General features: G+C 43.3%; 1 protein-coding gene across 3 annotated transcripts in view; it reads right to left on the reverse strand.

Annotated features, from left to right (window-relative positions):
* The window catches only part of TIAM1 (TIAM Rac1 associated GEF 1), a 448,148-nt gene that overhangs the window by 101,706 nt on the left and 332,441 nt on the right, over window positions 1-14,001 (reverse strand). For all 3 annotated transcript variants that reach the window (XM_064380092.1, XM_064380091.1, XM_064380093.1), the window contains 4 exons: window positions 12,624-12,848; window positions 9,634-9,819; window positions 3,640-3,786; window positions 231-305 (listed from right to left, as the gene is read on the reverse strand). In XM_064380092.1, coding sequence (XP_064236162.1) covers window positions 231-305; window positions 3,640-3,786; window positions 9,634-9,819; window positions 12,624-12,848 — 633 coding nt within the window. The remainder of the gene's footprint in view (window positions 1-230; window positions 306-3,639; window positions 3,787-9,633; window positions 9,820-12,623; window positions 12,849-14,001) is intronic.

Raw genomic sequence — 14,001 nt, forward strand, 5'->3', positions numbered from 1 at the left:
AAGTAAGGGAACTGTTATGTCAGCAGGAGAATGTTCTCATTACCACTCAGTTTTAAATATAAAATGATTTTTCATCTCCTGTTGACTTATTATATAACTTTAAAAAACTGATCATTTCAGTTTTTAATACTGAATTTACTTAATTTTAGTAGCCCAAGAAAACACTGCACTATGTATATATTGATGTACTTGTGGTACTTTTAGAAAAGAAAACACAAGTTTATTTTTACCTTGCCATCTGGAACAATGTCATCAAATATTCCCTCTAAAGACTTCTTTACAGCTTCGGTTCCCTCTCCAAACACCTGCACATACAAAAGTACCATCTTAAAAAGGAATCTGGGCAACAGGGCAAATGAAACCTAGGAAGGGGACGGAAGTGGACATGGCTATGACAAAAGCTTACACACGTGTTCAGAGGCTCCTACATCAAATCCCAAAGCAGGTGAAATCATTTATGGGCGCAGACCTTGAAAAACACGTCCCTGTATCTAGATCACTTCCCTGCTACATCTTTGACAGCTGGAAAAATAAAAAAGTTTGCTTTCAAATCTGGATAATTCATCTCCACTTAAAGAAAACAGGCTGGGCGTGGTGGCTCACGCCTATAGTCTCTAGCTCTTCGGGAAGCTGAGGCGGGAGGACTGCTTGAGCCTAGGAGTTCGAGACCTGCCTGGGCAATATAGTGAGACCTCGTCTTTACAAAAAAAAAAAAACAATACAATGCTGGGTGTGGTGGCTCACGCCTGTAATTCCAGCACTCTGGCAGGCCTAGGCTGGTGGGTCACAAGGTCAGGAGTTCAAAACCAGCCTGCCCAACATGGTGAAACCCTGTTTCTATTAAAAATAAAAAAATTAGCTGGGTGTGGTGACATGCGCCAGTATTAATCCCAGCTACTCAGGAGGCTGAGGCAGGAGAATTGCTTGAACCCAGAAGGTAGAGGTTGCAGTGAGGCGAGATGGCGCCATTGCACTCAAGCCTGGTGACATCTCAAAAAAAAAAAAAAAAAAAGAATTACATTAAATTAGCCAGGCATGTTGATGCGCACCTGTAGTCCCAGATACTTCAGAGGTTAAGGTGGGAGGATCACCTAAGCCCAGGAAGCAGAGGTTGCAGTGAGCCAAGATCACGTCGCTGCACTACAATCTGGGCAATAGAGGGAGACCTTGTCTCAAAAACAGGAAAGAATGAAAGACATTAGGCTAGATGTGGTGGCTCACGTCTGTATTCCCAGTACTTAGGGAGGCTGAGGCAGGAGGATTGCTCAAGCTCAGAAGTTTGAGACCAGTTTGTGCAACAGAGTGAGACCCTGGCTCTACAAAAAAACCATGAAAATTAGCCATGCATAGTGGCATGTGCCTGCAGTCCCAGCTACTCAGGTGGGAGGATCACTTGAGCCCTGGAGGTCAAGGCTGCAGCGAGCTGAGATCGCTCCACTGTACTCCAGCCTGAGCAACAGACCGAGACCTTGCCTCAAAAAAAAAGAAAAAAATAATAAATAAAAGAAAAAGCAATGAACTAGATAAACTTACAAGGAAGCATTTCTCCTATAGCCTCATATACCCAATCCGATACTTGTAACTAGAATTCTGCTTGCTTTGTAATACTTTTTTCAGTAGAATATATGAAGATTACAGTTCTTTTACCTCAACATGGCAACGCAGGTTTTTTTAAAATTTAAAATATAGAAAATTGTCTCTTCTTTGAAATGTAATCAATCTTGCTAACTTAAAGATATCATGAAAATTAGAATAGGGTAGCAATGCTACTAGGTACTGAAACTCATGGACGTGAGGAATTTTATGATTATCCCTAAAACAAGCAAGTAATGTCAGGATAATGTACACAATTAAGAAAAAGCCTTCTTCCACGCAAATAAAACATATAAAAACATACAATGTGTCAAATTTTTTTTGGTAGAGATAGGTTGTTGCTATGTTGCCCAGACTGGTCTCAAACTCCTGGACTCAAACAATCCCCCACCTTGGGCTCCTAAAGTGCTAGAATTACAGGCATGAGCCACCACGCCTGGTCAAAAAATTTTGTCCATTTCAAATTACAGAATTAATGAGTAAATTTCTACCGGTAAGTTTATGGTTAAGCAAAAGGTTCTTAAAAACTCATACTTTAAGAAAAAATTACAGGAATTGTTTCTAAGACATTACATTGTGCTTTGATTTTAGAAAAATGTTAAAACAGTCTCTTGAATTCATTTAAATTTAGTCATATGTTTCAGGAGAAATGGGATGTAATGGCTGGGTGCTGTGGCTCACACCTGTAATCCACCTTTGGGAGGCTAAGGTGGGTGGATCCTGAGGTCACGAGATGGAGACCATCCAGGCCAACATGGTGAGACCCTGTCTCTACTAAAAATACAAAAATTATCTGGGCATGGTGGTGCACGCCTGTAGTCCCAGCTACTCATGAGGCTGAGGCAGGAGAATTGTTTAAACCTGGGAAGTGGAGGCTGTAGTGAGCCGAGATTGCACCACTACACTCTAGCCTGGAGACAGAGCGAGCCTCCGTCTTAAAAAAAAAAAAAAAAAAAAAGAAGAAAAACAAAAGAAGAAATGGGCTTTAACATAACCTGGTGCCAATCAAGCAGAAGTACATGAACAAAGCATTTTGCTAGAAAACAAGTCTAATCTGTGAGGTGCTGAAGCAGTGGGCTGAGCCATCTCTAAGAGCAGAAGATATATACACAATGACACCACCCCCCCTCAAAAGAAGAGAAATGCTGCTCATTCATGTCTTCCTTTTGCAGGTTTTAATTGAGAACCATCAAGTCTATGTGATTTTTCTGAAGAAATCCTGACTCTCCTCCACAGTTTTTCCTTTAGATTTACATAAAAGCAAAACCCATGGAAGCAAGCTCGGTGTTCCACTCTCCCAAAAGATCACAGGACAAGCTGCAAAACTGCTTCAGTCTCACACTCGCTTATCATTTGCTCATCTGGTCTCTCCAGGTTCCATCAAGGATAGAGAAATACCACATTAAAACAGTGAGTATCGAGCGGGCGTGGTGGGCCACCTCTATAATCCCAGCACTTGGGAGGCCAAAATGGGCAGACCACTTAGGTCAGGCGTTCGAGACCATCCTGGCCAACACAGTGAAACCCGTCTCTAATAAAAACACAAAAATATTAGCTGGGCATGGTGGTTCGTGCCCGTAGTCCCAGCTACTCGGGAAGCTGAGGCAGGAGAATCACTTGAACTCAGGAGGTAGAAGTTGCAGTGAGCTGAGATCATGCCACTGCACTCCAGCCTGGGCAACAGAACAAAACTCCATCTCAAAAAAAAAAAAAAGACTCTGCATTCAGGTGCCCACTTGGCTTCATCATAGAGCCCTGCTCTGTCCTGAAGACTTGGGGTGAATTGTGCTCTTTGAGTAGGTCTGTAATTTACCAGGGTTTGGAAAGGATGCAGGTGGAAAACTGGAGCTTAGTGATAGACTAACAGCAGAGTTCAATGTTATGGGTATGCATTATCTATCAAGTGTCTAGCACAGCTACCTTCTTTGTGTCAACTACTGATTTTAAATAACACTCAGTCTCAATAAAGAAACACACACATTCCAAATTGAGGTGGCCACAGAAGCAATATGTGCAGGCTTGCTTGTCATCTGCTCTGGAACCCACCTGGTTGATGCTTGGGCGTCCCTGCTTCTTTTTGGAGGTAGTATCCAGACCCCAAAGAGAAGAAAACCTGCTCCTTCTCTTGCTTGCAGATCTGGACATGGCCTGAGTACGTCTTCTCACTCCAGTTTCGCCAGTGCGTGCTGCAACCTGAGGATGGCAAGGACAAGCAGCCACAGGGAGATGCGTCAGGACCACCCACCTGTGCCCTGAGGTCCCTAGTAAGTCCCACCTTTCAGAAACCCCTCCTCCATCATGCCAGTCAACCCTGACCCCAACGTCCAAAGTATTCAATCCATGACCCAGACATATTGGGACTTTGAGAAACCTTCATGAATTCAGAACGGAAATGAAAGGCCGGCAAATTCGATCCTTGTTTGAAATCATCAGTAAAACGACATAATATAGGAATAAAACATGTATGTTCTGTTTCCAAAAATGACATGTCCTTCTGGTCACAGGCTTGAACTACAGCAGCAAGGGAAATGAGCCAGGCTTTCTCTCCAATTGCTACAGGGCTGTTTGTGCATTCTATTGAAAAACGGTGCCCAAGTGTCAGCAACAATAGTGGAAGAACAGCAGATTTTGGTTCCTGGGTTTCCAGGTTAAATCTAAAATTACCAATCCCTACTATTTTGTTTTCTTGGAATATATAAAATCACGTTTTAAAATCAGGCAAGTGATTGCTGGCCCCCAATATCCATTCTCTATTCCATCTTAGTCAGAAAAATCTCAAATGTAGGCCGGGTTGGGTGACTCCTGCCTGTAATTTTAGCACTTTGGGAGGCAAAGGCAGGCAGATCACCTGAGGTCAGGAGTTCGAGACAAGCCTGGCCAACATGGTGAAACCCTGTCTTTACTGAAAAATATAAAAATTAGACGTGTGTGGTGGCAGGCACCTGTAATCCCAGCTATTTGGGAGGTTGAGACAGGAGAATTGCTTGAACCCAGGAGGTGGAGGTTGCAGTGAGCCAAGATCATGCCAGTGCACTCTAGCGCACTCTAGCCTGGGTGACAGAGCAAGACTCTGTCTCAAAAAAAAGGAGTAGGGAGGGGCAGAGAATCTCAAATGTAAGTGAGCATGTAGCCAATAAGTCCAAGATGACTTATTTTCCTTGCAGTAGGGCATGGATTGGGCTTCAGTTCAGGTCAATGGCATATAAGCAAAAAAACTATTTGCAGCTCCCAGGAATTGTGCTCAATAGGAGTGGGCTTTCTGTTATCCTTGGCTTGTCTTTTTCCTGATGAAAGGAAGGTCTGTGTGGTGGTCTAGGATGTTCCTATAGCAGCCTTTCCTTTTTTTTTTTCTTTTTCCTTTTGTTTTGAGATGGGGTTTCGCTCTTTATTGCCCAGGCTGGAGTGAAGTGGTGCGATCTTGGCTCACTGCAATCTGTCTCCCAGGTTCAAGCGATTCTCCTGTCTCAGCCTCCCTAGTAGCTGGGATTACAGGCACCTGCCACCATGCCCAGCTAATTTTTGTATTTTTAGTAGAGACAGGGTTTCACTATGTTGGCCAGGCTGGTCTCAAACTCCTGAACTCAGGTGATCCGCCCACCTGGGCCTCTCAAAGTGCTGGGATCACAGGGGTGAGCTACCATGCCCGGCCCAGAAGCCTTTTCAAGGATGACAGAATAACAAGACAAAAGGGACCTGGCTCACTGAAGATGAACGTGCTTTACCAGACTCACATCACTTACATGTTCTGTGTTCAGGTAAATGGGAAAGAAAACTGGTATTTTTTTGTTAAACCAAAGCTAAACTCTGAGATACTACAATGTGCCAGCAACCCAGAGAAGCATTTCACAAGGGAACGCCCTGAATGTAAATCTGTCACCATGATGATAACTGCTCAAGGACAATCTCCACAAGGACTCCAGAAAGTCCTCCCAGGCAAAACACTCAGGCCTGAACTTTTTCCTCCAGGTGGCAAGCAAAGTCCCGGGAACTTAAGGGAACTTCTGCCAGGAGGTCTCCACAGGCCACCCACGGACTCGACTTTCAAAAACGGGAGTGGCAGGAGGGAGAGCGAGTCTGACTTGAAATGAAGCTTCTCCACCCACTCTTCTGTTGCCAGAGGTGAATGTCTTGGAACCTACTTGTAGATTCCCACACAGGCAACTCCCAATGTGACAGATGCCAATTGGCAGCAACTCAGGGGGTGAAGCAGTGTGGGTAACATGTGGGGTCTCCCAGGAGTCCGCGTGCTGGCTGGACCGCCAGCCTCTCTGGGGCTTCAGTATTGACAGTGTAAACACCGCAGAAGCCCCACGGGTGGGTTGGCAGGGACCCCTATGTACATTAAAAACAGGAATCAAAACAGCTTCTCTACAAGGGTATTAGAGGGAAGGTTTTTGGACCCAAACGAAAATAGGAAGATGAGGGAGCTGAGAGGTTTTGCATTTTGCATTTTCTCAGCTCAGCACATTAAAACAACAGCAGCAGCCAACCCAGACCAGGGCACTGGTGGGATCCAATATGGCATCCAAGACACTGCTGGGAATTTTTACTTGAAAGGTCTTAATCTAAGATTACACTGGAAGTGTCACAGGGAACAAAATCACAAGACAAACACACCGTAAAATATATACAAATGTCTCTATCTTCATCACTTTCTGAGTTAAAGGTAAACAAAGGCTGTAAAAGGAATAAATTATAACATGCCGACACGCACATGCTCACAACACTGAATTAATAATGTTAAAAATTTTTAATTCTAGAGGAAAAAGATGTCCATTTGGCCTCATGGTCATATGGTCTTATTTATTATAAATAAGTCCAGCCATTAATAGCGACACACATACACAGGCAGCCATACAAATATGCTGACAAATATTACCACTTGTTTTCTTTATATACACAGCAATGCCTGTACTTACCGTGTCTAGTCAATTGCTCACTTATTTCTTACCCATCTCTCCCACAAGACTATAAGCTTCAAGAGGACAGGCTGTCTGTGCTGTTCACTATAATCCTAGTCACAAGGATAAAACCGACGAATCCCAGGCACTTACATATATGTTTGTTGCTTGAACAAATAAATAAATAATACCACAAAGCAAAAGCATATCCTATATAACATGGCAGCAACAATGAAAAGGTAACTCTTTGGTTTACAATTTCCGGACAAAAAGATCATGAAAGAGAAACTCATACATCCATACACATTTACACATTCTCAGTTACCAGCTGACTAGTTAGTTTAGTCTGTTTAACAAACACTTTGCTTAAGGTTCTTATAAGCACTCTTCTAAATTGCTCGGGGCCTCGTACACTGCAAAAGTAACCACTGCCCCAAGACAATAATGACTCAAAATGAGCAAAGGGATTTAGAAAAAAAGGCTGGCAGAAGAACTGCTGGACAAGAGCTCAAGAGTTTCTCAATGATCTTTGCCCAGACAATGCCTCCCTTTGTGGCCTGAACCTGATTACTCTATCATTCTGCTCATCTGTGCAAACAAGAACAATGATAACCTTCATTCAAAGAGTACAGCGGGGACCCTTCAGTTAATTACCGCAAATCACTCAGCATTATGGGAAGTTCTCTCAGTGAATGCTACTTCAATCATAGCTCCCATCTTCCCGACCCAGCCCCGTTACCCTCACACCTCCTCCTCCCTCCTCCCCCACTGAAAACAAGAAAAAAAAATTCTGGACAAAGACTAAATTGAAGAATGTTTCAACCCCAAGGAGAAAAAAAATCCCGGGGGTCGAATGACAAGGAGAGGAGGGAATGAAAATAAGAGTGCCTAATAAATCAGACTGCAAAACTCTCTGCCAGGGATCGTCCACAGTAGCTAAAGCGACAAACAGGAACAGACACCCAACAGGCTCGCGTGACTTGATCCCACTGAAATAAAACCCCTCACAGAAAAGAGTAGTTGCAGGGGCATACAGAAGCACCCAGACTTGTATCACTGACAAAACAAGCAAAAAAACAAACAAAGGAACGCAGAGTTGAATGTATGGACTTAAATATTCTTCTTTAAAACCACTGACCAAAAAACCTAAAAGAGGAACTAACTCTCCCATCCCCATCTTCAGCTGGCCAAATTTTAATAGCCTGCCCCCTGAAAGAAAAGTACACACACATCACAGACACTGAGACGAAGGAAATTAGAGGGTCTGAAGATCAATTATACCAGAGTAAAATGGTAACCTTCTCAGGGAGATTGCATCCAATGGCTTTGAAGAAAATAATGAAAGCATACAAGTTTTAGGGAGAAAGCAACATTATTTTCTCCAAAATGTAGCAAGGTACAGTAAGAGGAGGGGGCCGCTTTGATGCTCAGGGTTTAGTATTAATACACATGGTACCTCAATGACATCACAAGTTCCCTTCATAAAAATGCGTCCTCAATGGATGATAAAGAAGGAAATAAAGAAGAATTTCTATCCTAGTTTTTTGTGTTTGTTTTTTTGTTTTGCAGAATAGGTGAACTGAGATTTGGCTAAGTTAAAACCTGGTGTCCAGGTCTCCGAGAAACAGATCTGAAGTCATAAACTGAAAACCTTTTGTAAGTTTATTCAACACAGCACTTTGTCCCACCATTACTGAAAAAACAGGATTTAATAGCTGTATGGAGAGGTGGTAGCCAGGGAGACCAAGAGCTGAGCTGTAATTAGCAGAACAAATCAGGATGCCAGTTTTAATAACTCCAGAAATTGGTTTAAGACTTCTTTAAAAATGTAAATCTACCCCTAATTATCTGAATGATGATGCTAATCTATTTATAAAGAATACAAACGCCTCTGACTGAATTATAGCTCTGAATGCAATTGAAGGGTACAGCTGACACAGCAAGAGAATAGCACAGCTAAGGTTTTACAAAGCAGTTTCTGGAACCTGAGACTTAACATTTAATTCCATAGCAAATGTGCTAAGGTGCAGTACATTTTAAGTGGGTGTCGACTTGGAGAGACTAAAACCATGTTACTCACACAGCAATTTTTGAGAAGGAGCCAAAAGTACACAAAGCTTCTCACACTTAAGCAAGAACATGAAATTACAGATCACAAACACACAGCACAAGTATACAATCTGCCGCTCTAGAGGTCAGATGGAAATTCCCTTCCTCCAGCAATGCATATGTTCAACTGGCAAATCACAAAGTTCTTTGCCTTCCTGTAATGCATTGAGTATTCATGGTCATGGTCATCAAAACAATGGTAAAAATAAAGTGAAATGGAGATCTCCAAAGAGATCTATGTTCCATCTACGGTATATGTGTGTGTGAGTGATTGCGTGACAGAAAGAGACAGAATGAGAATGTACACACACACACACATACACACTTATTTATTTATTTATTTATTTATTTATTTATTTATTTATTTGAGACACAGTCTCACTCTGTTGCCCAGGCGGGAGGGCAGTGGCATGATCTTGGCTCACTGCAACAACGTCTTCCCAGGTTCAAGCGATTCTCAGGCCTCAGCCTCCAGACTAGCTGGGATCACAGGTGTGCGCCACCACACCCGACTAATTTTTGTACCTTTAATAAAGACGGGGTTTCATCATGTTGGCCAGGCTGGTCTCCAACCCCTGACCTCAGGTGATCCGCCTGTCTTGGCCTCCCAAAGTGCTGGGTTTACAGACATGAGCCACTGCACCCAGCCTGAGAATGCATGGATATATGAGAGTGAGCACTCCACTCACCATTCCCACAAAGTTAATATAAAAAATATGCATTTGGGTTCAAAACATGACACTGCCTAAAGACGACAAGAGCTATCAACAAATACTACACGTGATCAACGCTGAAGATGGAACCTTTCATGTTTTCTTTGCACAATAGCTCAGCGCCCATCAAGAGATGCTGAAGTAATATATTTCAGACAGGTTTAAACGGAAATTTGCATCCACTGCAAAGCGAGGGCATTTCAGAAATCCACACACAGCAGGAAACTAGAAAAACACTTAGGAGACTCTTGTCAAGTCCTGCTCAGGATTAAGCATCAAGCTTAATGTTTTTCAAAAATTCATTCGCTTCTACTCACCAGGGCATGAAAAGATGATACGGAAAAGATTCCAAGGCGGCCCATGGCCACTTTCGTCGGTCGACTTGCAAAAGCAAGAAGCCTTTTGGGGTTTGGCAGCTCCCCACCCTGAAGGCTGGCTAAATAACAGCGGAAACGAAAGAGGTCCATTTGGAACTGCTCGAGATTTTGCTCCCAAACAAAGATCTATGGTAGTGAAAACATGGGAAAAGAAAAAGTGAGAAAAAGGGAAAACAAGTGTTAACATCTTTATCCTGTACAAAGCTGCATGCTGTAAAGGCATTCATTATAATCCTAAGGAATAAACAACAGGTACCTCAGTTTCTTAGTTACTTATGTTTCTTCTGCAAAGATCCATAGCTATACATTCAGCATGATAAATAGAAAGTGATGAGTTCTTCTGTTCCCTCCTATCTTAGAGCTCATATTGAGGGGATGATAAGTCTATCAGTTCCAAGATCTGGGCCACAAACTCCAGACTGGAGAAGTAAAAATGTAGAGATTTCCAGCACCAGAGAACTATATGAATTAACACGAGGTGGGTTTTCATACAAAGAAAAGTAAGATGAATTAAAGGCCAGAAGCAACTGACCAAGAGCTTTTGGGAAGAGTGGGGTAGCCCAGAACACAGAGTGGAAGGAGAACACCTAGATGGTGCCTAGACTCTGGAATACAAAGTTCCAACCATAGCAAGTCTCTGAGACATTCCCTCATTTTTCTTTTTCATTCTTTCTTCTTTTTTTTTTTGAGACAGAGTTTCACTCTTGTTGTCCAGGCTGAAGTGCAATGGCGCGATCTCAGCTCACCGCAACCTCTGCCTCCCGGGTTCAAACAATTCTCCTGCCTCACCCTCTCAAGTAGCTGGGATTACAGGCATGTGCCACCACATCCAGCTAATTTTGTATTTTTTTTAGAAGACACGGGGTTTCTCCATGTTGGTCAGGGTGGTCTCGAATTCCTGACCTCAGGTGATCCACCTGCCTCAGCCTCCCAAAGTGCTGTGATCACAGGCGTGAGCCACCGCGCCTGACCATTCCCTCATTTTTCAAAGTGGCAAAATAATACCTACCCCCTAAGGCTGATGGGATGTGTGAAAAGGACAAAACAAGCATAAATACAAGGTCTGGCATAGAGTGAAGGCTCAGTAATGCTGACAGTAGTACAGGTAATGATGAATGGTTGAAATCTCCCTTTTGCTTAGACAAAGTATAGTATCACTGTACGCATGTGTTCCTAGCAGCACTGGTCACAAAAGGTGGGAACAGCTTGAATGTCCATCAACCAATGACCAATAAACAAACCATGGTGTGTACATACAACAGAATGCGACTGAGCCGAAACTCAGGAGTAAAGTACTGATGTATGCTACCATGTGGCTCCACCCCCAAAACGTGAAGCTCTGGGAAGGAGCCAGACCCAAAAGGCCAACTATTGTGCAATTCCATTCATATAAAACATCTAGAATAGGCAAATCCATGAAGACAGAGTGCCAGGGACAGAGGGCAGCAACTGCTTAACAGATATGAGGTTACCTTTTGGGGCAGATGAACACATTTTGGGACCAGATGGGTTAGTGGTTGTACCACACTGTGCATGTAGTCGATGCTACTGAATCGTTTGTGTTACAATAGTTGACATTTTGTGAATTTTGCCTTAATTAAAAAAATACAGTGTCAGGTAACAAAGGGAAACCCCAGAGGGAGAGAAATGTGGAAGGTCCGTGTCAATTGTTCAATGATTTAAGTATCATTTATTCATGTAATTATTTCCTAAGCATTAGGACAAAATGTCAAAGGATTACCAGATGGCTGTCACTGATTTTAAAACAGCTGAACAGCAGGTAAAAATGTCCGTTGTTCATTTCACTAAATCTTTTCTGTTTGGCATGATATATACTTATGCACACATAAAGCAATTATGTGTGTGTGTGTGTGTGTGTGTGCGTGTGTGTGTGTGTGCATGTGTATAAGTATATATAGTCTAGCTATAGAGCTCTGTCACCCAGGTTGGTATGCAATGGTGCAATCTTGGCCCACTGCAGTCTCCGCCTCCCAGGCTCAGGCGATCCTCCCATCTCAGCCTCCTGAGACTAAAGCTGTGGCTAATTTTTGTATTTTTTTTTGTAGAGATGGGTTTTGCCACGTTGGCCAGGCTGGTCTTGAACTCCTGGGCTCAAGCGAATATGCCCGCCTCAGCCTCCGAAAGTGCTGGGATTCAGGCATGAGACACCATACCTGACCAGATATATTTTTGAATGTACTTCACCTTTTCCAAATTAAGAATTCAAAATTGGGCTGGGTGCGGTGGCTCACGCCTGTAGTCCCAGCACTTTGGGAGGCCGAGGTGGGTGGATCACGAGGTCAAGAGATCGAGACCATCCTGGTCAACATGGTGAAACCCCGTCTCTACTAAAAATACAAAAATTAGCTGGGCATGGTGGCACATGCCTGTAGTCCCAGCTACTTGGGAGGCTAAGGCAGAAGAATTGCTTGAACCCAGGAGGCGGAGGTTGCAGTGAGCCGAGATCACGCCATTGCACTCCAGCCTGGGTAACAAGAGCAAAACTCCGTCTCAAAAACAAGAAAAAAAAAAAAAGAATTCAAAATTTACTGAGGAGTCAGAAATGAGTCCCCACCATAGGAAAACTTCAAGTCAGCCTGATAACGTGGAAATGAAATTGCAAACTTTCTAATTACACGGATCCTCTAGAACAGCACACCGCTGGTGGGGGCCAGGGGCTCATCTGTTAGGTTTCTGTCTTTCATTCAATATAATGTTATTCCGTTTAGCTGCTAACAATCAGCTATCAACAATGGGTGAAGAACACTGACAGTCAAAATAAAGAATTTAGCATCCTGGATGACAGGCTGTCGAGGAGATATCTGATGATGTTTTGTGACTACAAAACAGCGAAAAAAAAAACAAAAAACAAAAAAACCTTTTAGAGACCTAACAATTTTGTCCGGATCTAAACAGGGAAGAATGATTACCTGATCTAATATTGTTTTCTTCTTCTTTGAGTCAGTGACTGAAGACAGCTGCATTTCGCCCATTTTCTTCATCTTTTCATCCATGTCAATCTTCTGTTCCAGTTTTTTGATTTCTGATTTGAGGAGTCGGAGCGTGTCTTCCTTGTGGTGGTGCCTCGCAACCGCAGTGGCGCAGGCAGAGTGGATGGCGGTGATCCAGTTTTCAAGCTCCGTCTGGCTAGTGGTCTGTACCAGGGAGAAGGGGCAGGAAGAAAAACGCGTCTTTTAGGAAGTTAAGAGAAATGAACTGGAGCATATCCAGAGAAGCAATGCCTGGGAGTCGAGGTGTCAGGTCTAGACACCCATAGATAAGGCTAACCTGACCTCCTCCTCCTCCTCCTTCAGGAAATCAATAACAAAAAGTGAGTCTCAGGTCAGATGCCCCCTCTCCCCCCTTCACCTTCAAGGGCTGTCCTGAATGAAGCCACCATGTCTGCTCACTCAATGTACTTACTGAACTCACTTGTGAAAATGATACTCCTAACACAGCTTGGTGTCTACTCAGGAGGGTTGCTATGAAGCAAAGGTCAATTTCCAGATAGGACTGGTCAGTTACAGGGCGTGAGTGGGAGTGAGGGACTTCACTGACATAGGAAGCTACAACAGCCCCGCTCCTAGTGAACCACTGCAACCCAAACCCAAAGGTCCCATCCTGGCGCTAAGCAGCAAGACAACTCAGTTGGGGAAGCGGTCAGGTAGCCAGAAATACTGTCTTGCGGGGCTCCATGGGAGCCTCTAAGAATTGCAGTCGGCCAGCAACACTCCATGCGCTAAAAGTGGCCTGTTTGAGAAGGGCATTAAGAAAATGGTGAGTGACAACCACCAATGGACAGGTGACCTAAGTGGGATTGGCGTGACTCAGGTTCTGAAAGGTAAAAGTCAGAATAGTTTTGAAGAGACAGTTCATGTGTGATAATTCACTATTAATGATTCTTTAGGCATTCAATCAATGAGTTTTTAAAAGTCAGGAGATACTGGACTTTTCTAGGTATTCTCTTAAGCCCAGAGAGGTGAAATACACGCTCAGAAGTTAGCCCATCTCAAGAAATAGTCTATTCAGCCACTACAATACTAAAGTAGCTCCTAACATAATTTTTCATGCACAAAAGCATTTAATTGTTTTTTCCTTTAGAGCACCTTTTTACTTTTCTAGTCATTTGAGTGACGGCTTGTAAACAAAATTTTTTTTTTTTTTTTATTCTGAGACAGGGTCTTGCTCTGTCATCCAGCCTGGAGTGCAGTGGCACAATCTGGACTCACTGCAACCTCCGCCTTCCAGATTCAAGCAATTCTCATGCCTCAGCCTCCCGAATAGCTGGGACTATAGGCATGCGCCACC

Source organism: Aotus nancymaae, unplaced genomic scaffold (assembly GCF_030222135.1).
Source record: "Aotus nancymaae isolate 86718 unplaced genomic scaffold, 86718_ANA_hifiasm-v0.15.2.pri h1tg000022l_1, whole genome shotgun sequence".
In the NCBI taxonomy this organism is placed as follows: Eukaryota; Metazoa; Chordata; class Mammalia; order Primates; family Aotidae; genus Aotus; species Aotus nancymaae.